The sequence below is a fragment of the Ptychodera flava genome, chromosome 11 (genome assembly GCF_041260155.1).
Source record: "Ptychodera flava strain L36383 chromosome 11, AS_Pfla_20210202, whole genome shotgun sequence".
Taxonomy (NCBI): Eukaryota; Metazoa; Hemichordata; class Enteropneusta; family Ptychoderidae; genus Ptychodera; species Ptychodera flava.
Window position 1 is genome coordinate 34113730 of NC_091938.1, and position 27748 is coordinate 34141477.

A 27748-nucleotide genomic window follows, 5' to 3' on the forward strand; every position below is an offset into this window, starting at 1 on the left:
TCTGTAATTGTGGTATGTGTGCTACGCAGTTGCTGCAACTGTATCTACAGTAGTGAATCAACTCTGGTTTTCAGTGCAGCCATACACTGTAGTGACAACTCTCATTTACATGGCTAGTCCATTGCTGCAACTGTAGAGTGATCAACTCTGGTAAAACCAAGTTTCCATTTCAAGAATAATCAAAGTTATCACCGATGAAATGTAGTAAACTCTAGATAGAATTTGAAGAGAATGATTTATCATTGATGACACTGCACTTGTAAATTATAAGTAAACATGGAAGTTTGTATGAATTTGTTTGTAATAGGGCTTCTTGCAATTGACATCATTATTCTTTCATTAATATGCAAAAATAAATATTTGTTTGCATTTTTAGATTACAATTTTGGAAATTAAGTATGCAAGAATGATGTAAATACAACTTTGTTGCGACTGCTAGTGTAACAATTAATACTGGAAGAGGTATTTACATCTCAGAGTATGAGCTGCAACAACATCCACGCCCGTATAAAATGACAAAATATGTCCGTATTTCAAGCAACAGTATTTGATGTTGCACTAGCACTCGTGCAGCGCTATAGTTTTGAATACCAAACCTGTAACCGCAAACTTGGCTATTATTAGTACTTACCGTCCAAGCTGAGAACTTGATTTGCCTGACATTCAGGATTTGGTTCATACTTTCCTATGACAGCTTCTGCCCACTTTCCATGCAGCTCTTTACGCTGAACAAAGAAAACATTATGATCATTTTACACTTTAAGTACAAGTATACAGGTTTCCCTGCATGCATAAATAGATAAATGTTTATGTGATATTCACATCCCACCTTACAACCTTAACCTATCCTGTAATAGAACCAGTTCTATATATAACCATAGAACAAATGAAGAATTGCATTTATGCTGTATAGCTCAGGATAGCTTTAGTACACATTCTTTAGGGCGAACAAATCTATGGTCAGAAGTTACAGAATACAGTAAACCCTCGCTCTAACGACCATGCTTGGGGACAGAAAACACGTTCGTTAAAGTGAGAGGTGTTTGTTCAAATGAATGGAATTCGAACCAAGACTAGCCTTCTCAGGGACACGTATGTACGTTATAACCGATAATTCGTACTACTGGTGGTAGTTAGAGCGAGGGATTACTGTATCTGTTTGTTGCATGGTGTTTGGCTTTACAGTCATTTGATGGATGACAGCATGAGAGAAAAAAAACACCTTTACATGAGTAAAAGACAAAATATAGAAACAATTCACTGGATTTATAGACTGGTAGAATTCAATTCAATGAGTTTGGAACTCTCAGACATTCATCAGATTGCTCACATAAATGTGTACATGCATTGATGCTAGCATAGCTAAGCATTAAGCAAAAGCCCTAAGCACCAATACTGACACACAATTTTATACATTACTATTATTTTCCAATCAGTTGCATCACTATATCAGTTTTATTTCAAAACTTGTCTAACTGTTGTTTTGTAAATATATAAAGGTTTGGATACTAGAGAAATACAAAGGTCTTTTATAATGAATTTTTAAACCAGTAAAAGAAGTTGCAAAATTGGCAATTTCGAATCTTTATTGGTAGACATTCCATTCCATGATGCACATAACTGCAGAAACCAGGAAATAATCTGTCATAACTAAGATTTGTCTATTATAAGCATCTTCAAATATGCAGGAACTTTCTCACAATGCATTGCTTTTTCACTAGTATAGAAATAATTTTTGACATCAGATATGGTGTCGTACAGCTGAGAACATCTTTAAAAACTTCAGGGAAGTTTAATTTTTTAACACACTTTCTTTGCATGAAAGTCTTTGTCCACTTGCTCAAGTTTTAATCAACATACATGTAGGTATTTTTTCCACAAAATAGAAGAAATAACAGCTTTCCTTGTAAAGTTGTAAACAAAGAGAAAACTTTTGCATTTTCACAGATTCAGCGTTGAGTTAAATATTGCGCTCATGCACAGAGAGAACAAAGAGCAGTTACTGATATGACAATGCAAAGAGTAATGATAAATTAATACAAGTACATTCTGTAAATTATACCTGACGTCCAGATGCCTGTATGTACAATATTTGTACAGATCAAAGTAAAATGATGAGAAGATTAGAATTAGATGATTCATAAACAATGTTGAAAACTTAATTATTTTTATTTAATTAATTAATTTCTTTGTGTACAAAAGTATGACTTTGCAGGTGTAGTGAGTGATTTCCTGTATTTTTTTGAACATTAATGTCAAGTAATTACCTATTGAATTCAGGAAGAAATTAGCAGAAGATAAGAACTTAGAGAGATAAGTTGTATGTTTGTCATTTTGATTAACAGGAAATATCCATCTATGGTAAGACCCACAATAGCAGAGCATTCCTCCAGACTTGTGCATGATCAACCATTTACAAAATAGTTTGTCCTTGATATATGGTAGTTTCAGAGGGGGAGGGGCCTATGAAGTTTGCTGTGTGCAGATTTACAGCATACATGTACTTTGTAAATTTTCAATGCAAAGGGTTTGTGAAACTACAGTCACTCCACAAAAGACCGTGGTGAAACTTATCGTTGCATATCCCTAAAAAGATTCCATTGTCTAACCACACTGTGAAACTGTTGAACTTTTCCATTGGACAAAGTTGCCATGCTATGTACATTGGTTATTTTTACATACATATATTTCCATTATTTTTGTGTTGGCTGATACAGTGCAAGCCATCCCACATCAGCACTCTATCTACCAAAGCTTGTTGATGTAATGTTTGGCTCATGAAATATACTATACTGTGGAAGGGAGATTTTCATCCCGGCCCAGTATTTGACTTTTCATCTTAAAGATTTATATGAAATCATTTCACACGCCTTCATGCAGACCTAACTTTGCCATTTGTATAACAGGGATATACAGTAATTTGTTGTGAATAAATAGTTTGATAAATATTAATAGGGTTTGATAGCTTAGTTATAATTAGAGATAAAAGTCCCTTGTCATTAGCCCTATATAGTCTACAGTTATGTGACATGCTTCAAAGCTTGTACATTTCAAAGGTAGTTGATTCCATTCAAATCCAGCATTAAAGATACTGTCAATACCCTGTCCACCCCTGAATATATAATGGTCTGTTCTCTATGACTCGACCCAGCCCAACACATCAATCCAGAATTGCATGCGGACATCCTACAGGAAGACAGGCCACCATATTTCAAACCAGTCAATACATGGTCACTCTATTTATAAACACATCTCTGTAACAGCTACACCTATAGCTAGCTGCTATAGGTGTGTCCATACTGAATCAATCTACTTTTCACCATTGACAAATGCTGATGTACTTTTTCACACTACAGGCTACTCAAAGGGTTACCATATTTCAACCTGATTTTGAATACGGGAAAATCTCAGTGACTTCATCATCAACAAAATATTCCACAAATACAATGCCTGCCATTCTATTTTAACACACCATACTGCAACTGTTTCAAAAAAAGCAATGGACACTGTTTTTATACTGGTGATGAAATGTGTATGGTCAACGTTAAAAGTAATGATACAGTGATATTTCTGTCTGTCACATGACTTAGGCTCAGTCAGCTGACAAATATTTTCTAGAAATATCAGTGTACAATAACAACCAATGAGATGATCAAAACCATATGAAGTGCAGTATGTCCATAATATTATGCGATGAATTGAAATTAAAGCCCAATTAGTTGTATATTTTTCCCTTTTGTTTAATAAAAATGCCATCCAATATTTGACAAGATATTTTTGAATCCCATTGTTAAGCCTTTGCAATAGATTATTCGGATTTGGTGTATACTCACTTGCAGCAGCCATTACCTGACAAATGTCAAAAACTACATGGAGTTGTCAAAATCTAAGTTGTGCATCTGTTACCAATGTTTGAAAAACATTATGTGGTCGAACTTCTGTCAGCATTTTCACATAAGTTGATTTTGATATCAAACCATCTTATCACAAAGATGTTAATATATAAAATGAATGGACCTTTACTATAATGGATCATGCTGAGATAACAATTACTGGTATATGACTGGATTATTGAAGCCAAACCTGACTGTTACATTATTTCACAGAAATCATTGGAGGAGAACACTACACATAATGACTTCTTTTAATTGTTGTGTCTTGTTTAGTTTTCCACACAATGTGTGTGTAAGGCTGGGTCAACATTCCATTATCAGGATAATAAAAATAAACTAATATACTGAATATCAAACACCAGTTCTAAATATTTTATGACTGAATATTAAATAATTTGAATGACATTTGACCTAGAAATGTCTGGCTTTTGCTATCGAAGCACTTTCACTGACATTAGGCTTGGCCATCAAATCATCTTTGTTAAATCATCACTGAGGGGTTTGCTTTGAAAATGCAAAAAGCACAAGTTAACAAGTCATCGTTGATGACACAGTCCCCACTTGTTAATGGGTATTTTGATTACATGTCCTCAGAAAGGATAGAGTCCTCTTCATTAATTAGGTCTGTGATAAAAATACTTTGATACAGATGGCGCTCAATGGCCAAGAATGAGTTCCATGGTGATGAAAACATAAAACCAATGTAGGCCACCATCCTAAAGTTCAGAAAATGAGTCAACTAGGAATTAATCAACAGGATGTTGCAAAACATTTTTGCATACAATTCTAACACTTGACAGATTATCACTGGTACCATATTTGAGACATGCCCAAGTTTTGGCTAAGGACAGGAAAAAATTGTAACAAAATGGCTGCCATGCAACCATATTGGATCATATCATGAAACAAATTGACATACATATGTATGACATAGGTTAATGTCCTTGTACCAACTTTGAATAAAATCGGTTGAGATATGCCCGAGAGTATATGAAAAATCGTAACAAAATGGCCGCAAGGCAGCCATATTGGATCGTATCACATAACAAATTGACATGCATATGTATAACATTAGTCAATCTCCTTGTACCAACTTTGAATAAAATCGGTTGAAACATATCTGAGTTATGGCTCTGTACATGAAAACATCGTAATAAAATGGCTGCCTAGCGGCCATATTGGATCGTATCACATAACAAATTGACGTATATATCTATGACATAGGTCAATGTCCTTGTACCAACTTTGAATAAAATCGGTTGAAACATGTCTGAGTTATGGCTCTGTATATGAACAAATTGTAATAAAATGGCCACACAGCAGCCATATTAGATCGTATCACAAAACAAATTGACATGCATATCTATGACATTGGTCAATGTCCTTGTACCAACTTTGAATAAAATCGGTTAAAACATGTCTGAATTATGGCTCTGTATATGAAAAAATTGTAATAAAATGGCCGTCTGGCAGCCATATTGGATTGTATCACAAAACAAATTGACATGCATATCTATGACATTGGTCATTGTTCTTGTACCAACTTTGAATAAAATCGGTTGAAACATGTCTGAGTTATGGCTCTGTACATGAAAAAATCGTAATAAAATGGCCACACAGCAGCCATATTGGATCGTATCACAAAACAAATTGACGTGCATATCTATGACATTGGTCAATGTCCTTGTAGCAAGTTTGAATAAAATCGGTTGAAACATGTCTGAGTTATGGCTCTGTACATGAAAAAATCATAATAAAATGGCCGCCTGGCGGCCATATTGGATCGTATCACAAAACAAATTGACGTGCATATCTATGACATTAGTCAATGTCCTTGTACCAACTTTGAATAAAATCGGTTGAAACATGTCTGAGTTATGGCTCTATACATGAAAAAATCGTAATAAAATGGCCGCCTGGCGGCCATATTGGATCGTATCACAAAACAAATTGACGTGCATATCTATGACATTGGTCAATGTCCTTGTACCAACTTTGAATAAAATCGGTTGAAACATGTCTGAGTACGGCTCTGTACATGAAAAAATCATAATAAAATGGCCGCCTGGCGCCATATTGGATCGTATCACAAAACAAATCGACGTGCATCTGTATGACATATGTAGTAATCCTTGTACCAAGTTTGAATGAAATCGCTTCTTGCATCTCTGAGATATCTGCGTGAACGGACGGACGCACGCACGCACGCACGCACGCACGCACGCACGCACGCACGGACGCACGCACGGACATGACCAAACCTATAAGTCCCCCCGGACGGTGTCCGTGGGGACTAAAAACATTCCAATAATACTGCTAGCTGTCACACTGCAGTTAATAACTTACCCTCTGTTCAGTCTGCATAAATGTCAGGAATTCTTCAGCCTCCCAATAATCATCATCCCCAGAGTATCTGACAAAATTTGAAAAAAAAAAATTGAGTCCATTTTGATGCCTTTCCCTGTCTGGGACAGCTTTCCGTAGAATTTACCTCATGAATACGGTCCAAGGAGTTCTCTCATGTCAAATAAAAAGATTCTACCGGTACTCAAGGTAGAATGCTCATTGGGGCAGATATTCGGACTCTCAAATTTCTACAAGTGTATTACTGATCTACCACTTGTATGGGCTCATTGTAAAGCTATTGGAGTATTAAAGAATATTTCCACTGTTTCTCTTAAAACCGAAAATTTAATTTTTTCATCACAGAACATACTATTACCACTTGAATGGCTACAAATTTTTAATTTAAAATATCAGTACCTCTTTGGTAATTTGTTTCTCTTAGCACCAAAATTTGCACTGTGACCCCAGATTTTTCTTGGTGTTGAAAGAGAATGGTTGAAAATTTCCTTGAGGAGAGATGAGCAAAAGTTGAAGTCTTTCACTTTTGAGGTGTATAATAAAATAGCATAACATGGCATGCGGATCCTCCTAACATTCAGCTGGGTACTGACTGAAGAAAAAGAGACTGATAAAGATACAATTTTAGAACAAAATCAGAGAGAAAGTAAGAGACATACTTGTAAAAGAGAGCGGTAATTTCATCCCTCCTGGTTATCAAGGAGTAAAAACGTACAAACTCCTCCGCATCAAGTTCATTGTCTACCATCTCTCCCGTGTGCTTCCTACTTTTCTGAGTGTCAGCTTCCTGGAAAGATCAATCATCAGAAAGTTTCAAAAGCACTGTTTGCAGTGACTTACTGGGTTGATGTGAGAGTGATTTGATAAACACTAGCTGTGCTGGTCATTTCCCATTCAATGGAATGACAGAATGTGTGCTACAAAGTGATATATGGAAATAAAGTGTGTATGATGATGGTGATGATATTGATGATGATAATGACAATGATGATAATGATGATGATGATGATGATGATGATGATGATGATGATGATGATGATGATGATGATGCCAATGATAGTGGCAGTGGTGATGATGATGATGATGATGATGATGATCACACAATGATGATGGTGCTGCTAGTGGTAATGTTGGCAATGTAATGAAATTGAATTGAGCAACCATCAAACACTACAATGACAATCATGCTAATCACAATGTTATCCAGAGTGTAAAAAACTAAGAAATATAACATATTGTAATGTTAAGAAAACACCTAGCCACCTAATATAGCAAAAGTACAAGTACTAACTACAGGAGACATCCAAGCCAGAACATAAACAAGGAGAATGTCTTGTCCTACCTGGAAGCACTTCCTGACGTGTCGTTTGTCAATTTTCAAATTCATCTGTTTCAGTAACTTGCAGACTTCTTCAAAATCAATGCAGCCATCATTGTTTCTGTCAGCTTTCTGGAAGAACTCTCTGATCCATCTGAGTTTTGTTAAGAAAATGTCTCTTGTAATTCATATGACACATTGCAATGACAATCAATGCAGTATTTCTCAATGAACAAAAAATGTAAAAAAAATCGTCAATCAAAAAGGTTGAAACAAAATTACGGTACGATTTCAGTTAACCATAGAGTGCCAATCAAACTGAGCTGTGTGTGTGACCTATTACATCCAAAGTTTGTTGTTTTTACTTTACTCCATGGAACACGCATACTTTTCATTTCAGTTCCTATTCAAAGGGCCAGTAGCTGTATGTCTTGATATCTTTTCACTACTTTGTTTTTAATGTCAGCTACTACAGTTTCTTATTCTACTCAGCATGTTGAAATACACAGTATTCAGCTTGTCAACTCAGAATGTACATGTGTAAACTGCATTGTTATTGTTGACAATTGAATTCTGATCTGGACTAGAATGCAAATGTAAACAATAACAGTGCATTTTTAACACAATAGATACAGTATTTACATGCAAAATATTTGGTGTTTTAAAGGTAGGGGACTGGATCGTCAGAGGATTATAAAGGTGTCGTAGCCTTTTGTTTTCCATTGAAATTGTAATGTAGTATTAGTAAATTTCCTGGCAAGACAATCTGACGCCTGACACCTGCCTTTAACATGCTTTGGGAAGTAGAACAAGAACTTGCAATTGACATACAAAACATAAATAGTCACAAAATCATCAAAAGTTACAGCTTTGTGATCTCTTGTCCAGTCTATAGCTTGTACATGAACATTAAAGTCTGAAATAAACTTTTAACATATAATAATACCGATACAACCTGTAATAAGACTTTGTACAATTCTTTGAGATTACATGCTAAATTTGAATGAATGAATTGATGAAGATTATTGCAAAATTGAAAAGGTCATTTCACCTTGTCTTGCACAAAAATAGAAGGTTTAAATTATCAATAAGTGCACTTTACACCTAGACTAACAACAGCTGGTCATCCATCCATAATGAACATCAACGTAGAATCTGTTTATACTTAGAATTATAATATCCACTCATCATTATTAAGGGGTATCTTTCATCATTTCTAGTCTATCATAGATATTCCCGGTAATAAGTCATATATGACAAAAATTCACATTGTTTAATACACAGTATCATCCAATATTGGCCCTGCAACTAGTACATAGGTCAAGCTTTGCCATGAGAAAGGGACAAGATCGTTCCAAATTTCCTCAGAAAAGGGAGATCCATGTTTTGTAGGAGGGATATTGTGGGCCAAAGGGTGCTGCATGGTGCTACATCATTGGCTGCTGTGAAGATTTGAAGCAAAAATCTCCAAAACCGGTTTGTACCGGCACAACATTAAACCCAAAACACTTAATTTTTTTACTTATAATCATAGTCAGGCTTATTATGAAGGCTATCACTTGCTTCAAGACAACAAAAAGCAAAGTCACTGTGAAAGTCTTGCTATAATTAGGATTTCCTGTGAGATTTATAAAGAATTACTGCTCAGTCCAAATATAAGACCACATTACATTTAATATCGCACTAATATTCAAGACAGACAAACAGGCCTTGCTTGTGAAAGGACGCCAATGAAAACAGTAATATTCAAAATTAATTTCTATTTTTGAATTACAATACCAGCAGAACACATGCATGATGTGCTGTGTAACAGCTACATGCAAATTGATCTTTCATTTCCACAGGATGCAAAATAACGTCGAATTCTACTTTCAAAATGAAAAGTAGTTTAATATTGTAAAGCTACTGGTCACCACAAGAAATTATATCCACATCGCTTCAAAGTTCTATTCTGAATACATTCAGTAATTTGAATTAGGATTTATTTTATGAAAAGTTAAGCCTTGTCTCTTTTTGCCTCTTATGCTATTATTGGTAAATATTTAACGAAACCTGGGAACAATCCCGAACAATGTATGCAAAGATATACCGCAGCCAGCACAATTGTCTGTCATGGAAATTTTTCTAATTTTGGATCAAGGACCAAATAGTCATGGGCTTTTGCATGCATCTATTATGCCTGCAAAAAATGACTTTTGGAATATTTATTCTGTGCTTCACGACACGTTTAGTCACCAATGTCTCATCTTTACTACCGTACACATTCACATAGCATCTTTGTGGACTGGGTATGCTGTATGTGGACTTGGAAGGACACAAAACAGATGGGTCTATCTTTGGCATTACCCATGAACCATTATTAGTGACCTGTAGTTGGATCGTAAAAGTTTTTTTCATATGCCTTATATGCGCATGGCCACACCGGTATCATGCACTGAAGAAAACACAACCGGGTGGGAATTTGAAATTTACGACCATTTGGGTCAAAATTTGAAAATGGTTTAAAGTTGCATTGAAAACAAATATGAGTTTCATGCCAATTTGTCTACAAAACTAAAACATTTTACAGTGTAAGATGTTCCATTTTGGTCAACAAATTTACTATCACGCAGAAAAAAATGCACAAATATGGGAAAAAATTTGCGGGACAACTTTTTCAGTACATTAACATTGTTTAGGCAAATAGACTGGGTTGTTGTACAGCTAAAACAACTGTACAATTGCAAAGACGCTAAAATTCTCCCAGGTGTTGTAGCATGGTGCTAATATTGGGGCTGATGGTAAATACATACACATGCTGACATTTCTGACAGAATAGCAGACATCTTCATTGTCAAAATAAAGTTAAATGAAGGAGCTAGAGTATTAATAGAAACTGTTACATTGATAAACCTTCAATTGATTATTATCAACTTGCAAATGGTTATTTTCAAGCTTGAATCAGTTATTGTTACACAACGTTAATGAGTAATATTTATCAATGTACAATGGCTTGAAATCTTTGAGCTAATTCCCTTGACATAATTACAACATATCAAATTCAAAAATCCCTTTTGTTGGCCATGGAATGGTAATGAAAGTGAAAGAATTGGTAAAGTTGGTTTCACTTACATCATGACATCACCAGTACCACATGATCATATCGTGAAAGGATTACTACAGAAATATTGAAAACTGGTTCCTCACCAGTTGAAATCTTACAAACATTCATCAGCTTTCATGTTTTGTTTCTTGCTGAAGTTCATGGTCAGATCAAAGGCAATATAATTTTAACTGTGGTTTTTACCCAAACCTTGGTGATAAAATATTATTTTCTTTATTCTTGTGTTGGAAGTTTCTGAAATTTTTGTCAAAAACTTCAGATGAATTTTTTTCTTTAGAATAGAATCAAGAGAACATTCGGAATCAACCCTAATATCAAAAAAAAGAATATAGTCCTGGCTGACATATTAACAGTAATGTTCAATTTGAACAAATCAGACAATGCGATTTCTGAGATAGCATGCAAAAATGACATACCTCAGTTATCTGTCAGGCAAAAACTTGCTTTACAATATCATAAATTGGCATAGACATACTGTAGGGCATGGTAATTACAAGAAAATTCTGAACTTGTCAAATATTTCAGAATCCAGTGTAAAGAACACCTTGGGGGTACCCATAACTTAATTGACCCATTCCACTTTAACTACGAAAAACACAAAATCAATAATATCTAAGAGTTTTTGAAAGCTGAGTTGAAACAGCAGTACAAGGGTTACAGGGTCAAAATAATGTCATGTGTGTTTATGGTACGTTAGTCAATCAAGTACTTTCTTTAATTTTCTATTTTTAATGGGGTGTGACACAGCAAAATGCAGCAAATTTTGGCAAAATAAAGGATTTCTTAATTTCAATTTTCAAAGAGTAAAGTTTAGGGTCATGGTGTTTTCAGTAGGGGAGACAGAGTTACCATAAACACATTTTTCTTTAATTTGGCCAAAGTTCACAACTTCAATATGATAGTGTTTTGATATATGGTATTCAAAGGATATTTATCTCTGTTGGCTTTGACATCAATGTGTTTGGATTGCTTCTTGAGATGTCGAATTCCAGTCACCCACTGAAGTGCGACAGCATCTGACGTGGCAACCAAGTCCACAGTGTCATTGTTATTGCCAATGACCAGAGAGAAACACTGAGCACTGTGGGTGCCCTTGACCTTGGCCGCCTTGAAAGTGTCTGTGGACTTGCCAGTTCTGACTTCCTTGATGTCATTGATGTTAACTGCAAACAAAGAGATACAAAAAACACAGCGTCAGTTCTGATCTGAATTTTTGTATTGTTACATTATTTCAAGTGCAAAAAACACTTGAATTTTTCTTTCTTTTGTGAATTTTCGAGGTCACAAAGTGACTAACATCTATTCATGGCTCACAACACTCCATACTGCGCAGTGCAAAGACCATCATGTACATCATTACAGTGCCATCTTTTGATAAAAAATTATTTTTAGATTTTATTTGTTTCTATATGAACACTTGTCTATGGCAGCACAACAATACTGACAATGCAGTATGATAGCTGACTTATAGGGAGTCATCTGTGTCAATCATACTCTATTCTTCTTCTTTCTTATCAATTTCTTGTCATTCTAGGTATAACATAAATTTATCAATTGGTGAAATTTTTTTTTTTCTGCAATATTTTTCATGTAACAAGTCTTCATGGCACTTGCAGTATGTAATTATACCTTTGTGACATGCATCACACCCAGTACTACAACTATAACACCATTACAGGGGTTTCCAAGGGATTCACCTTAAAAATTATATGGTGCTTATTTACTTGTTGTGATAAATTTATGGTCTACTGGGCATGCAGGGGGAAATGAAAGTTGCATAAAACGGATCTATCCTTAGTAAATGATGTTCTCTACAGCTCTGCTTTAAACTATATCTAACATTTTGTATCATGTAAAAAGATGGATCATTGCACAAGCATTTGCAGAATTTTTCTGATAACTATCAACACCTTTATGAATACTTTTTACAGATAAATATGGTATTTCCGTCATCGTCGATACATAAATACAATTAATGTCTGGTTGAGTATTCAAGTAGGAAAATTATCCAGTTTCTTTCATTAGTGAATCAATCACACTGAAAAAAGTAAACAACTTCCCATTCCTTTGACACTTCTGTTTTGTCTGTCCTACTTTCTAAAAAACAGTAGTGACTTAAAATTTTTTATTACCCGATCAACAGCCGTTAATACTTGTGTGATAGATTATGGATAATTAGCAAAGTTCTTGATGATACTCATGAAAGAAATACATCAAAGGTGTAAAAAAATATGTACCATGTTCATGAGATGAATGATTTACATTATGGAGGTTTTTATAAAAATGTGAATACACATCTGCTTGTATTAGATAAAACTACACATAAGATTTTTCAGGATATGAAACCAAATATTCAGAATAAAATAATAGAAAATATCATATGGTAACAACTACAAATATCAGGTGTAACCCTTTGTCAATGTGCTATACTGATTTTTCGTCTCCTTATCACAATTGTTTTATTATTGAAACATCATTTTCCATAATTTGTTTGTTTTTGAGAACACAGACTCACTGATTGATTGACTGAATTATCATACCCATTTTACAGACATACTAATCACTTTATCGCTGGGTTTTTAATCAAACCTAAGCTATACATGTAGTACAGTGTGTGTTTACATCTTTGTACACCAAAAGAATATGCTGACTTTTTAAAACTGAAAGCAGAATAAATCAACATTTGAAATTTGTGTATCAGATTCTGAGTAAATCAACATTTGAAATTTGTGTATCAGATTCTGATGAACTTCAAAAGCAAACCAACTGATTATTTAAGAGTGTTCCACCCACTGGCTTACACAGATCAGAACGTGATGAATTTTAATTAGTGTCAATTAAAGTGTTGTAATTAATTTTCCAAACCAAAACAAATGTAAATAGGCATAGAATAGCTACCATGACAACTTTAACCCGTTCACCCCCAGTTCCCTGTATACAGGTCCAACTTTACCATAGAAAACAATGGATTTGGGACAAACCATGGTGGTGAAAACTTTAATCTAGCTGGATTTATTAAAATCTGGACAAAATTATTGCATCAACATATACCTGTCCGTCCCATGGTGTACACGTATGCCTTGATAATTTAATTAAATCTCTACAGGCTGTTTGGAGGAAATAGCAAACGATCAAAAGCATACGAAATGTGGCATTTCAGTGGATTTTAAATGCTACATAAAACTGACTGAGATGTAATAGTGAAGGTTTATTTTCCATTATGGATATTAAAATTACAGATAATGATGATAGTCTGTGCAAACTGTGGCACAATGCATCTGGCGGTTATCCAGTATACATATTTATCATATCACAGACTCATAAATAGTAATGTAGCAGATTACAGAGTATTCTAACACAGGTTTATGAAATAACATCTGTAAGTCTACATGGTTCATTATAGAACATCAGCAAATTCACAAAATTTACAACTTATTAAATATTTGCATCTATCGATAAATGAAATTCAACCAGATCAAAGAAGAATTTCATTTTGATTATATAACACTATTCTCCTTTCAATTAATGTAGGGTCTCAATAAAAAATAATAACGTTTTTTAACGCTGTAAAGACTTTCATTACAATTTGGTATGGGATGATCTACAAACTGAGGTCTAATGAATGCATGATCACATCCGTGTATTCATGGAAGTTTTGCTTCAGCTGTGAGATTTCCACTTATGAAACTTGATTCATGACCTTGAATGACTCTAACTTCCCTTGTTATCAAACTCTCCCAGGGCAGGAAACACAACTACAAGGGTTTCTGTTCACCAGTTAGCTTAAAACAGTTACACCCTTTACATCCATGATCCTACATGTATTTCCCAGAAATCTATATGACTAACCCAAATATGCCCCTCTTCAGGGTATACTTGAGTCAAGTGTTAAGAAGCTTTATGCAAGAACTGACAGGTTTTGTTTACAATAACTCAACCCCCCTGTCACTGATTCAAGAGAAAATATGACTTGGAAAGAATGAGATAAAAAGAAAATTCTAAGCTTTACAACAATCAGCATGACAACTTTGTCAGTTAAACAGTCAAAGATAGTCAGTGTACAGTATACTCATTTTTCACTGTAAATTGACTGTTATTTTAAATTTCTTCAAAAGTTGTCTTACCCATAAGAGGGTAAATGTACAAATTCTCCCCACTTCTCTGGCCGCATGGGCAATAAAACCATCTACACTTTGTCTTTCAAACATTTTCCCACACACTGCTTATGGTACACTTTACATAGTTTTGCAACCTAGAAACATTTCTTCAGTCCCCTTGTTTAAAGCTGAACAGTAAACTTGATATGGCAGGAACCCTGATAACCTTTATAGTCTGATATGGAAGTACCGGAAGACCACATGACAAAAATATGACAGCTAGTATTTTAGTACTTCTGACAGAACAACCACTGACTCAATACACACAGATGTGTATTATTATTTCTTCTTTACACACAGGTTAACTCTTCTGTAGACACACCTTAGATTGCTATTTCCAGTCTGATCCATTCAGTGATTTCTAAAGTGCTGAAAAAAGCTCAACACTGATGGCATATTGAAATGATTTTATTAACACATGTAACATCAAGATTTTGAAAACTTAACAAATTTTCTTTATAAAACCAACAAAATTATAAATACACCTGATGACCCTGTAGTTCCATCCGTACATTACTGTCAGTTCGTTGTTCATTGTTGCTGATAGTTCAACTATATACCTGATGTTTGTCCTAAGCTACATGACTGTGTTTATTCAATGTCACTGCACTAGATACAGTAGTAGGCTAAAGCCTATAAACTATAAGCTCCCTTGTCAGTGGTATGTCAAACATATATGACAGGTATCACTACCGTATTTACAAGGTTGACATCCTATACATGTTATTGCTTCTGTTTTTCTATACACATAACTTTTATTGCCAACCTGAAATTCACAGTATTTGATTCACTCCAAAGATGTGTCCCTGCAGTTATTGTTTAGTCACAGATAGAGTACTACCACTACTAGGGTATGCTGTCTTTCAATCACTGAAGAATGGACAGTGAAACATACCCCAACTAAGGTCACATCCATTGATCACTAAGAAGGTATTCCTGTCCCATTTTATTGATCTTGAAGTGACCTTTGTCTGCCCACACAATGTTCTGCGTCCATGAACACAATTTCTGTCTATTTGTCTTACTAAAACTGGCAAGAATTTTTTCAATATACAATTACTTCACTAGGGTAAAATAGTCATGAACAAGGAGGATTATAATATAATAATAGCACTTATGAATATAAATTGTAGGGTCAATAGTTACGGCTTAACCAGTCAGGATGTTATTGACCTAGCAGTTATTATGATTGCAAGGTACACAGGTCAAGTGTGATAGCCACAGGTATGATAAACAGCCTGACACCTGAGGCAAACTGTAAGAATCAGTGGCACTTGCTTTGTTGTGCATACTGCTTTACTTTGATATATAACTCTATGAGTTACACTCCCATATTTAATGTTGTGCTTACTTTGGTATAACTTTGTTTGACATACAAAACAAAAATAGTGAAAAGAATCGTAAAAAGATACAGCTTCTGGGCATTTAAAGCTCTCCATACAGTATGTTTGGATAGAATAAAATTCCTGTTTTCAGCGGTAAGTCAAGAACACATCCGTTAATGGTATTTTTTATATTAGCAAAGGACACTCTAGTGATCTCTTAACTCTGTTAATGTTGGTCATTTATAGCTGAACATGCAGGCACTTGTATTTATGCTCCATAGATGCTGCTTACACTCACAGAATCTGTAACCAGCATAGAGGCTGAGATGCGTGCAAGCAGAGAGAGATAATGCCAGCATATGCTGCAATAATGGTTATTTTAGTCTGGGACTTGTTGATCTGTTTGATGCATAAAACCAGGTGCTGTCTAACACCATTCCATAATGATTCAATTGAATATGTCACAGAATATATGCAATATCTAGAATCTCATTCTTTATGTAAAAGTTTTTGCCTAAAATTTAAAAAAAACTATTTCAAAATATTTTTCTTTGAAATACAATTAAAAATTTTTCTGGTATTTTGTACTAAATTTGTTTATTTTTATTTTGAAATAGTGTTAGGTACAAAATTCCTATTTCATTTCATATTTTAATATTTTCTTAAACTCCCACTCTATTTGATTTCCATAAATTTCAACAAATGTAACCTTCTACCAACATTATACTTTGTGGATGGTTTTTTACTTCTACCGGTATACATACAAATGATACAGTCATTCACGGAGCACTGTCCCCCCACCCCTTTTGCATGCCAATCCTAGATGCCCTATGGATACTTGTTTACAGACCAAAATTTCATAGCTTGAACTTTCTATCGTTTTCTTAGTAAGATATAGTTTCTTGGTCTACTCCTACAATCATGTTGAAATGCCTAGAGTCCTTGTCAACGAAAGTGATATCTGATAATTTTATTGTTGAAAACTGAATTGAATTCTTGACTAGGATTGATTTCTCAACAATAACGATGCATACTGTGCATCGTGTGTAATGTTAGCGAGACTGCTACACTGTATTTACTAAATATTTAGTAAATATTTCAATATAATTTGGGGAAGTGAAAAAGAAAATGTTGATATTTTACAGGAACATCCATAAAATTACTATTAAAAGTTACAGCAAGTATGCTAAGAGTAGTTTCATTAATACATGACAATCACAGGGCAATAAGTTACTTTGTAATACATGATGAAGTGGGCTATTATTGACATAATGTTGTGTATTTAGCGACATTTTATGACTCTGTTCTGACAAATTCTTAGTTTTGTCATTTCCCAATATTTTGGTCACCGTCATAATTGCATCCAATTGAAGTGTTCAAACTACAGTACTGTTGTGTCAAGCAATGTACCGGTATCAACATAAAAAGGAAAATTATGAAAATTCAGCTGTTTTAAACAGCCAGGAAATCATAATGATAGCACATCATAGACAAATGCAACATGAAAGTGTTTATAGTTTAGTTTTTTGATCAAAATGGAAGATTCGAAATCCTGATGCATGGCTTTGAAATGTTTGTTTCATTGCTCTGTTGAAAATCACAATATTCTGGTATAGCTTCCCTTTTCTGATTGTATCATTGTGATATCAACTTATTGAATAGAGAATTTCAACAGAGCATTGATTCAACACATTTCAATCACTCATCTATGCACAGCACAATGTATACAAAGACTGATCTACCTGCCTTTCTCAAGTACAAACTTTGAATTCTCTACATCAAGTCAGCAATCTTTGAAGATTCAATCAGTTCATCCTCTTTCAAATATAGATATATCCATATTTTCTACCATTTCTAATCTTATTCAGGAAAAGTTATGAGAACAAGGGCTGTCTGGTAGTACGGAAGTACAAATTTAGAATTGGGTTCCCTGGATACACCTGTTCTAGAAATACACAGCAGAAAGCATATGGTGGGAATTTACAGAACTCTGTATTAAATCAATGAAAGGTAAATTTATCTGTTAGATTTTCTGATTTCGTATCACTGTGTATTCAGAAAATATTGCAATAATCTATGATTTTACATGATGAAAATATCAAATTTGGTATTATGCAATATCAAACACAACAATTAAAACATATGAACATCCCCTTGACTGGGTTATAATTTACTATTCATTTATGCACACGTCCTGATTGATTGTTACAACACACTAAACAATCTGTTGCAAATTTCTCAATGTAAATCGTGGAAGGACCAAATGTTATGTATTGTATTTTGAATAAACAGATGTCCTGTATGGGATATACCATATATGATTAACTGCAGTGAAGTTGCAATGTTTTGATATCATCATCAGATTTAAAAAGTCACTTGGAGTGTTGTTGTTGTTGTTTTCATAAGTTTTCACTTCTAGCATCTATCATGGTCTATCATGGTCTATCACAGATTTGGTCTAGCATGCCTATCGTACACAGTGCAAACAGTCTATTGTCTTGTTCTTTTACGTTTGAGCATATAAATATAGTGTGACATGCAATGTGCAAAATTCACCAACTTAAGTGCTTACTAACTTTATTCCATAGCTGTGATTTTCATAGACATGGCTAGACAATCAGAATAGGACTGTGGCAGGGTTTGAAACTAAAATTTGTGCAGAAGTCCATACAGAACACTACAAATTTATATTTTTGTGGCTTTATCAGTCCTGTGAAAAGCTCAACTGTCAACATCACCGATCTTCTTTTTCAGAGATTACCGGTAGTTTATGGAGTAAGTGAATGCACCAGCATATCGGTAAAATATGGCAATTATTTGTACAATTATCATGATAAGAACAGTTCCATGCCACAGAATTTGTTCTATATGTTTAGACATGGTAGGTTTTAGGCTGAACTTTATTTAATGTGTAAACCAGAAATAAATGTTAGCCTATCAATGGACTAACATCACTTTACGGTATTACTCAATAAGGATATGTGTTTTGACAAAACTATTAACTTCTGTACCATACCAGTATGGTATCTTGTACTCAAGTATATGTTATGAGTTAATTCTAAAAATTCTATCTTATTTGAATACTTTGTAAATCTTCATCATTCAGATTGCAAATCACTTGATTCTTAAATCAGTGTATGGCACTCTTCTTGACTTAAATCAAACATATAAAATTTCAAATTACCATTATTATATGAGTCCTTACGAGCAAAACAAGTTCCTTCAAAAGGTAAAGCATTGAAAATGAAAAAAATAATAATCAAGTATTAAAGCAACCTTTGGAAATCCACACACTATCTGTGGTCAAACATGGCAATGATACTTGCATAAAGTGAGGTATCACACCTGTTTAAGGTAACATGCGCCTCGAAAGTTAAAGATATATACTTTTGTTCAAACTTTTGTCAGTGAAACTTTCAACCATTCTCTTTCCAAATCATGCATAAAAATCAGCGGTCACAGTGCAGTTTAGTACTAGAGAAACAAATTACTAGTACCTTTAATGGACATTTGAAATTCAAAATGGCCGCATCCCTGTGTTAACTCTAGGGGGGGAGGGGAATAAAATTTCGATTTTTGAAAGATTATAACGGTGGAAATTTTCCTTACAAGAGCTTACAATGAGCTCCCAAAAGCACAGACTAAAAGGTATTGAAAACATTAGAGAATCCGAATATCTATCCCCGAGGCGCATTCTACTCCAACATCACAGAAATGAAACTCATAAAAATCTGAAATTTGTATCTTCCAGAAACATACCGTAATTACTTATTATATACTTATTAAGTCACTCAGTGCATAGTATACCTGCCTATCACAGAAATGAAAAGTCTTGCAAGGCACAGATCAGCAGTAAAGTTGCCATTTCCCATCAATAATATGTATTTCCTGAAATCCCTGGTTGACGTTTATATGGGTTTTTTTCCTAGTCAGCAGACCACAGCTATGATACAAAAGTTCACCGTGGAGATTCTCTGCTTGTCTAATAAATCTCCTTGAGTGACAGTGGATACATCTACACTGTACAGCAGACTTAAACATCTAGATAGACCAGTCAAAGCCCTGCACAGCACTATTTGAAAATATTTTTTTCACAAGAACACCAGTATTAAAGGTGAGCAAACCTACATTTTTGTTAGTTCAGGCAATAATGGAAGTACTATGCCTTAATTTGGTACTCTTGTACGGTTTTATCATACATAAATTGGTCTGCTTGACAAACAGAATAGTGTATCCATCAGTATGGCATAGACACTGAATGGTGCCATACCTCCAGTTATTGGAATTTGCATTTGCTCATCCTCAACATACATGTACAAACTTTGGCATTATTGGTCACCATTTCAAACTTTTTATAAGGACAAAGTAGCTAGGCCGCCTGATTTCGAAAAATCAACATGAGAAGTCACATCTTCCTGAAAATAATAACTTACCCTAGTAGTATACTGGTTCTGTTGCCAGTATCACAAACTTGCAAAATCAGGCAATTTGTGGAGCTATATTTGAAAAATCATACTCATCAGTTAATTTCTTTGGAATTTCTGTCTGAAATTTCTTTTTGATGAAAGTAACCAGGACAGATCATAATCTACTTACTTCTACTATCACTGGCTTTCTTCTTGGAAGGTGAGTAGGTAAGGAAATCATTGTTCTTGTCAAGTTTGTACGTCCTGGGGTACTTTTTGCTGGGCTTGATCTTGACAAACTTAGCGCCTTTGTGTAACGGATTTAGCAACTTGTCACCTAAAGAAGAATAAAAGGAATTTTCAGTTTACTTGATGACCCAGCCAAGATGTGAAAATAAAACGAAAATGTTCTAAATCCAAAAGAGCACACAGTAATTCTTTCTTATGACTAAGAATGCACAGATATTCTAAAATTTATTTTTCTCTAGAGTAGAATCTTAACTATTGAGTGTTTTCTTACAATACAGTTCAATTTATGCAGAAGTGTACATGAATACACTTTACTTTTCTCATATTGGGTGTTGTATTGAAAATTGCATGCGACAATCATCAGTATGCTTTGTCAGCCAATGTGATCCACCGTTGACTCAGGAGATTTTTCTTTGACTCAAGGAAAGTTTACACATTACAACATGTATTAGTGTTGAAGCAGTGTGAATAATCTATTCAAAGAATATGCTTTGTGCAGACTTTCATCTAGATTACGCACATATACCGGGGGTAGTACATGTAATGTTGTCAACAAGGTTTCAAAAGTTGTCTACCCATGCTTGGCAACTATAATTCTCCATTAGCAGTAACTTTCATGTCTTTCCTATTATTTGTTTGATGTATTCTATCTTTGTCCTACTTCATAAAAACATGTCAGCATAGCGTTCAACATGTCAACGCATGTACGGGTGTAATTGTTGACAATTGAATTTTACTCCAGACAAGTGTTCATCTATCAATGTAACAACAATGCTATGTTTGCTACACTGATACTCAGTGTTCCAACACACTTCATGAAGAAGAATAAAATAATGAACTTGTTTTCAAGATCAAGTATAGTGAAAATATTATTGAATGTCACAGTGCCTGTAATTCCAGTATTTCCATTTTGAAATCATAGCATATGCTGATCTAATTTTAATGGTGTTTATACCTCATAAATATTTAACAAGAGTTTCAAGGGGTTTCAAGTACTCTATATAAAAATATTATTGTCCATAAAGTACATCTCATTACAGCATGCCCTTTTGTCATAAATTTCTAAACTTCCAGTCATTTTATGAATAAAGGACAGAGAATATTATTTGAGCGTTACATCAATAGGCCAGACCCGGAATTCGAATCGACCATGGTACAAACAAAGCCATGTGCGCAAACGCGCATAGACGTACGTGTATCTCCATACGCGTTAGTACACAATGGGCTTGTTTGTACCGGCATCACGTGATTATTTGGGCGTACTGAGTCTGCAGAACGCATCACGTCCTTTGTATTCCGGAGTAGAACCATTATGTGTAAAGTTTGCTATATGGTTCAATGAAACAGTTTCACTACATGACATTTCTGGACTGTCTGTTGCCATACTTTCCATGTTCATGAAAAGTAGAAGTCATCATTTTGCTTGTTCGGAATCTGACTCTAATTAAATTTTTTGCATTCAAGCATTTCTTGCAAGACTGATCACAATATTTTTTCTTTTTCAAAATTCAAGAATTCCATAATTTGCACAAACATGTGGTAGAGTAATTTTTTGACTGATTTTCTGATAACTTTTTGAGTTGAGTCTTCCAAAGTACTTATATCTGTGTTGCTATAGAGCCAGTACATCATTCAGAATATCAGTCATTTTAGCAGCTCATATATTTGCATTTTATAATTTGCTGAAATACCTTGTACGCTATGCTATACCATGGAAACCATTACCATACATGTAGTTTCACATGCCATTTTTATCAAAGTAAATACTTTCAGTCCTTTCTGGTTACTATTGAAAGCCGGTAAATAGACGGAAATTACATCATCTATGTTACAAAAATGTGATTACAATAGAAAGGATACAACTTGATGTTTGATCATCATGCTCGTTCGATATTAGTTCACATAAATACATTACACTAAAACTTGAGCTGTTCAGTAAATAAATGATTAAATTTGAAAGACGATTTTCTTCCCTGGTGAATCATCAAAAACATTTACTTTTCTTTGCATTCACTGGCTTGTTCATTGAAATGATTCATGTGCACAATCATTTTAGATGTTGCCGTTAAGTACAGACTGCACACTGGAGAACTGTCTGGAAGTCACAAACTGCACATCAGAAGTAATAAATATTGGTACGCAGCAGTGAATTAACAAACAAAACTTTCATTTATCAACATTTTATGTTATTTTTTCTGTAAATAAATCAATGAAATGAAAAGAATGTGCTGTGAGTGATATCATTTCTGTTGTTAGCTTGGTGGGCTACATAGTCCATACTGAACCCTGTGTAAAGGAAATCCTAGTTGGGTTTTATATCTAGCCAATCACTGTGCAGTAAGTTCTTATAGCTCTAAAAAGTTTATGCTATCAGATAACAATGGCATACATTGGCAATAATCACTGCATATATCTGTGAATTCAATGCCAAGCAGTTTAGTTATGAAAAACAAACAGCAGCTTTTATCAAAAAAGCTATGATTTATCACATACTTTTGGCACTTAAACTGTTTACCTCATTTACATCATGTAAACATACTTCATATTTTCAAGGGTTGCCCTAGGCCAAAGTAATTAAATTCTTTGTTTTGCGTCCACTCAAAATGGGAAAAGGTACGCATCTAAGCGGCTGAAAAACACACACAAGAAAATTAACACAATGTAATTTGATTGCAGCAAATAAAAAATTGTAACAAAATTTTAAGTTCAGAAAAGGTAAGTGGTTATGTTCTAAAATTTCCTATTCAAATACACTGTGTGTGTTTTTCATGAAAAACAAAGAATTTAATTACTTTGGCCCTATTACAGAATGTGTGACAATGATATTATTATCTATGGACACAATGGAATGTTCAAATAAACCACACGAAAATCAAATATATTTTGGATTACATTTTTAAGTACTCCTTACAAGCTAGCCTCAATGTTCTATCACTATGGTGCTGACACTTAGGTGATTGTTTGATCATAAATTTTCAGCTGCATATTTCAAATTTTCAAATATATTGCAATTACGATATGAAGGCTCTCTGAAATATTTGAAGAAAATAAAAAGCTGAAATTTGCAGAGATGGTCACTGAAAGTGATTGAAAGAATTGAGAATTTCAACAACTTGAGATGCAAATTTACATTTTGGAGTAATAAATTACATTTCACCTCCAAGAGCTCTATGAAGTGATAAATAAAATTCTATGAAAAGACTAGCTGTAAACAGTTTCTGCTGTTAGACTTCTTTTCAAACAACAATGAAAATAAAAGATTTGATGAACAAATTTGTTGAATTTTTGTCCAAACATACACATATTGATTCAAACACGTAATCTATGTTTGGTAAGGTTTTTTTCTCATATTAAGAGCAGTGATACTAAAGATAACTTGAATAAAGATCTATAGTAATGTCTGAGGTATTGCTTTGAAGTGACATCTACAGTCATGGTTGAAAACTCCATCAGCTAGCTGAAACTTGTGCGAGTGTTTTTTTGCATATTTTGTTGTGTTTTAATTTGTTCTACTCCTAAAATTATATCAAAATGCCGAATATTCCAAATCAGCAACACATGTCCTGTACTAATGTTGACAAATGAATTCCAGTCCAGAGCAACCTTCATTTGTCACCAATCACATTGCATATCGGAAATAATGCATTGTGTAGGCATTGTAATTCTGTTTCTATCACAACACTGATGAATAATTTTAGAATTCACAGCTTTTGTCTCTTTAGATCTTCAAGTTCCTCTGAAAATTAAGTACCGGTATTCATAATTACACTGTCTTTGCCGTAGGCATTCAAACAAGGGATTTACATGGAAATATTTCAACATGCATCTTCACAGTTCACTCTGTCAGAGAGAAAAATGTGCAATCTTGCTAATTGCTCTGTTACATAATGTAATTCAACTTAAGACTGACAGAATCTTCCGTTTATTTGCTTTTCCAAGTGACAGCAATCTATACAGGCTGAGAATTGAAACTCTGTTACTTAACACTAACTCAAAGCATACATCAATAATTAACCAAACAGACACTTCAGTCATAATATATTCATCATATGACTCAAAAAATAGCAGTTTTCATATTAAATAATAGATTTGTGTGTGATTGAGCACTGGTAAGGTGACATGAAGCGTGATTACACAAGCAAGTAATTCCACATTGAATAATTCAAAACAGATATTTCAGCTTGCATGTTTATGTCCTTCAAAACTACACATATTAATAGTACCGGTATATATTTTTTTGTAGATATGTTTAATCCTGATATAATGATTTACTTTATGTAAAAGTCAAAGCATACCGGTACTCCATTGGGATTAGCATTTTCCATTTCATTGTTTCAACCATAACACAGAGAACAGATTTAAAATACATTTTAAAGATACGAAATTTTGAATGTTTTTTCATATAAGAGGTTTAGAAACCAAAAGCATCATTTCATCGCTAGGTGTCCAAACATTTATCAGCTGCTTGAATTTACGCACATTAAGGGGTTGTGGGTAATTACAGCATACAAATGACAAATGAAAGTCATTGCATTAGGGTGGGCATGTAGCATTATCACAATTGCCCTGAGCAAATTTGTACCAACTCTATGATTTACGCCAAGGATATCCTGTACATGCATGATTGAATAACCATGAAGATTTTGTTTTGAAATCCTTTTTTGCTAAAAAAACTGTCTGCAGTTTCTTAAACTTCCAAAAATCTATTTAAGCTATTTATCATGTTTTGACGAAGTTCATAATTTCATTTTTTTTACTTTCACACCTCTAAATTTTTTGTTCAGGGTTTAGGGTCAAAAGTAGTGAATTTTGTTTGTCGTGCATGCGTTTCAATTGACTACTGCCCTTAATTTAGTAGTTGTCAGAAACAGGCTTTTTAAACACTTGGGTGAACTTTGATTCAAGTTCACTATATGAAAAAGGTCAAAATGACAAGTTTATTTCCAATTCATGTTTCTTTACAAAAGTTTATGGTGATATTGCCGCTATCTGTAACTAGTGCACGATTTCACTATACATCCATTCACATATTTAAAACTAAACTCTTTCAGACAATAATAAAGATGTGATCATATTTTGACATTTGCTTAAAATATGATACATTGGATTATCAATTCTTAATTTGTACTACCGGTATGACAAGCTCTCACACCGTCCACAATGTGTTGAAAAAGCTGATCAAATGTATTGAAGTCACATCCTTTTACTTTCGCAACGTTTTTGAAATGCTAATAATAATTGAATAAACCTCACTCAAGTTGCTCACGACACATGGGCTTGTGAAAGTTGAATTACAAACTGTTGCATGTCAACATTTTCGCCAATACACTGATGTGTCCATCTGTCTTTCGATGCAGCTCGATTCATAAAAAGCAAACCTAAAATCGGCCAAACAGTCGGTCACCTTTGACCTCAGTGAGTGACCGTCCACAATAGGATATTTTCCCTCCGTACAGTGTGAATACATGACATATGTCACCTTGGACGGTCGCAAACGGTTCGTCCACCGCACTACCTTCTATGGCAGGCGAACCGTTGTGTGATCTCGACTCTGCTTTCGCTGAAGGAATCAAAACGCAGTTTCTGGACTGAAATTTAATACGTTGATACACGTCTCGAAGAACTTTGTTACTGCACCTTTCAGAACCACACTGTCCACGGCCGGGCCGGGACCTTGGGTCAGATCGTCGCTTCGTGAAGCCCTTTGCAACAAGAAACGTGTTGCATTACAGTACACGGGCTTTGCGAAGGGACGACCAAGGCTCTATGTTCAGAACCATTCAGAATATAGTTTCAACGCTATATCATTGACTGTAAGTCTAGCGTGAGAATGTCACAGAGTTGATAGTTGTAATAATGCTACAGCATTTTGACGACAGAGTACACAAGGTCGATCGCAGTCATTGTGTTTTAGTAGATATTTTAAGACATCGATGAATGGCGCACGGTCACTTTGCTGATCGGGACCACGTCCCGGGGCAGTGTTCGAGTTTACAAACCGGCATATCCAAACCGGTATGCATATCGAGAAGCTAGGGCTGCGATCATGCAACCCAAATAACTGTGTATCAACTGAGCTGTTGATCTCGGGACTGTTGTAATAAGTAAAGTTTTACCAACATTCCACCGCTCTCTAGCAAAGGGCAGTACGTGTGGTCCACAAGTTATACACCAAAATTGTCATCACAGTCCTTTGGGAAACACTTATACAACTTTCGTTGAATGTGTAACTGTGCTTAAAAACTAGAGACTTCAAGATTTTCTCAAGTTCACTTTCGATAAAATACAAACCTGATTAACTATCAGCAATGACTCATACTACACACTGTTACAAGGTGTTTCAAGACTTAAGTTGAAGTATGTGTTCTTGCACTTAAAAACAGTAACTAAAATGTACAAAACTTTGATAGAAATTCACTCACCAGCGGCTCCGTTGGCGTTTGCGTCGTCCATTTTCGTCGCCTAGTAGCGGGGAATCGTTAAATCAAGTTGAAAATCGTTCAAGATTTGTGGGATTTCGTGTAAAATGACAACGCCCGGGTTTGGTGTGTGTACGTCCCCCCTCACATATCACTTTTTTTTTCAAGTGAGAGACGCTGAAATTAGATTATCAATTGGGACAAGTTCATTTTTGTAAAGGGGTGGGTAGGTATCCTTAAGGAGTCCCATGAGTGAAATCGGAAGATCAAAGTTGCATGTGTCGAATACGCTCGTGTTATTAAAGTTTGCCGAATGATGTTTTTAAAATGAGAATTTACTTCTCTATTTTATTGTTTACCACCAAAAGATGACCCGTCTTTCAGCCTACATACAATGGAGAGGTCGACCGGCACAATTTGCGCTGACTAGCTGTGATACTATAAAAAACTCAACTGCAAACACAAACCATGTGTTTTCCATGGTCCCCAGATATAAAATCTATTTTAAGACAAT

At 34.6% G+C, this 27748-nt stretch overlaps 1 protein-coding gene across 5 annotated transcripts in view; it reads right to left on the reverse strand.

Moving 5' to 3' along the window:
• Positions 1–27489, reverse strand: part of LOC139144134 (1-phosphatidylinositol 4,5-bisphosphate phosphodiesterase delta-4-like) — a 52558-nt gene extending 25069 nt beyond the window's left edge. Inside the window, exons 1-9 of one of the 5 annotated variants that reach the window (XM_070714793.1) lie at positions 27238–27489; positions 20757–20903; positions 19345–19380; positions 11608–11841; positions 7600–7727; positions 6917–7044; positions 6240–6306; positions 2063–2077; positions 632–725 (exon numbers count right to left, since the gene is read on the reverse strand). In XM_070714793.1, coding sequence (XP_070570894.1) covers positions 632–725; positions 2063–2077; positions 6240–6306; positions 6917–7044; positions 7600–7727; positions 11608–11841; positions 19345–19380; positions 20757–20903; positions 27238–27268 — 880 coding nt within the window. In that variant the 5' untranslated portion in view covers positions 27269–27489. The remainder of the gene's footprint in view (positions 1–631; positions 726–2062; positions 2078–6239; positions 6307–6916; positions 7045–7599; positions 7728–11607; positions 11842–19344; positions 19381–20756; positions 20904–27237) is intronic. The other 4 variants (XM_070714796.1, XM_070714794.1, XM_070714797.1 and 1 more) reach the window with 4 other exon arrangements.
• Between the last annotated feature and the right edge of the window lie 259 nt (positions 27490–27748).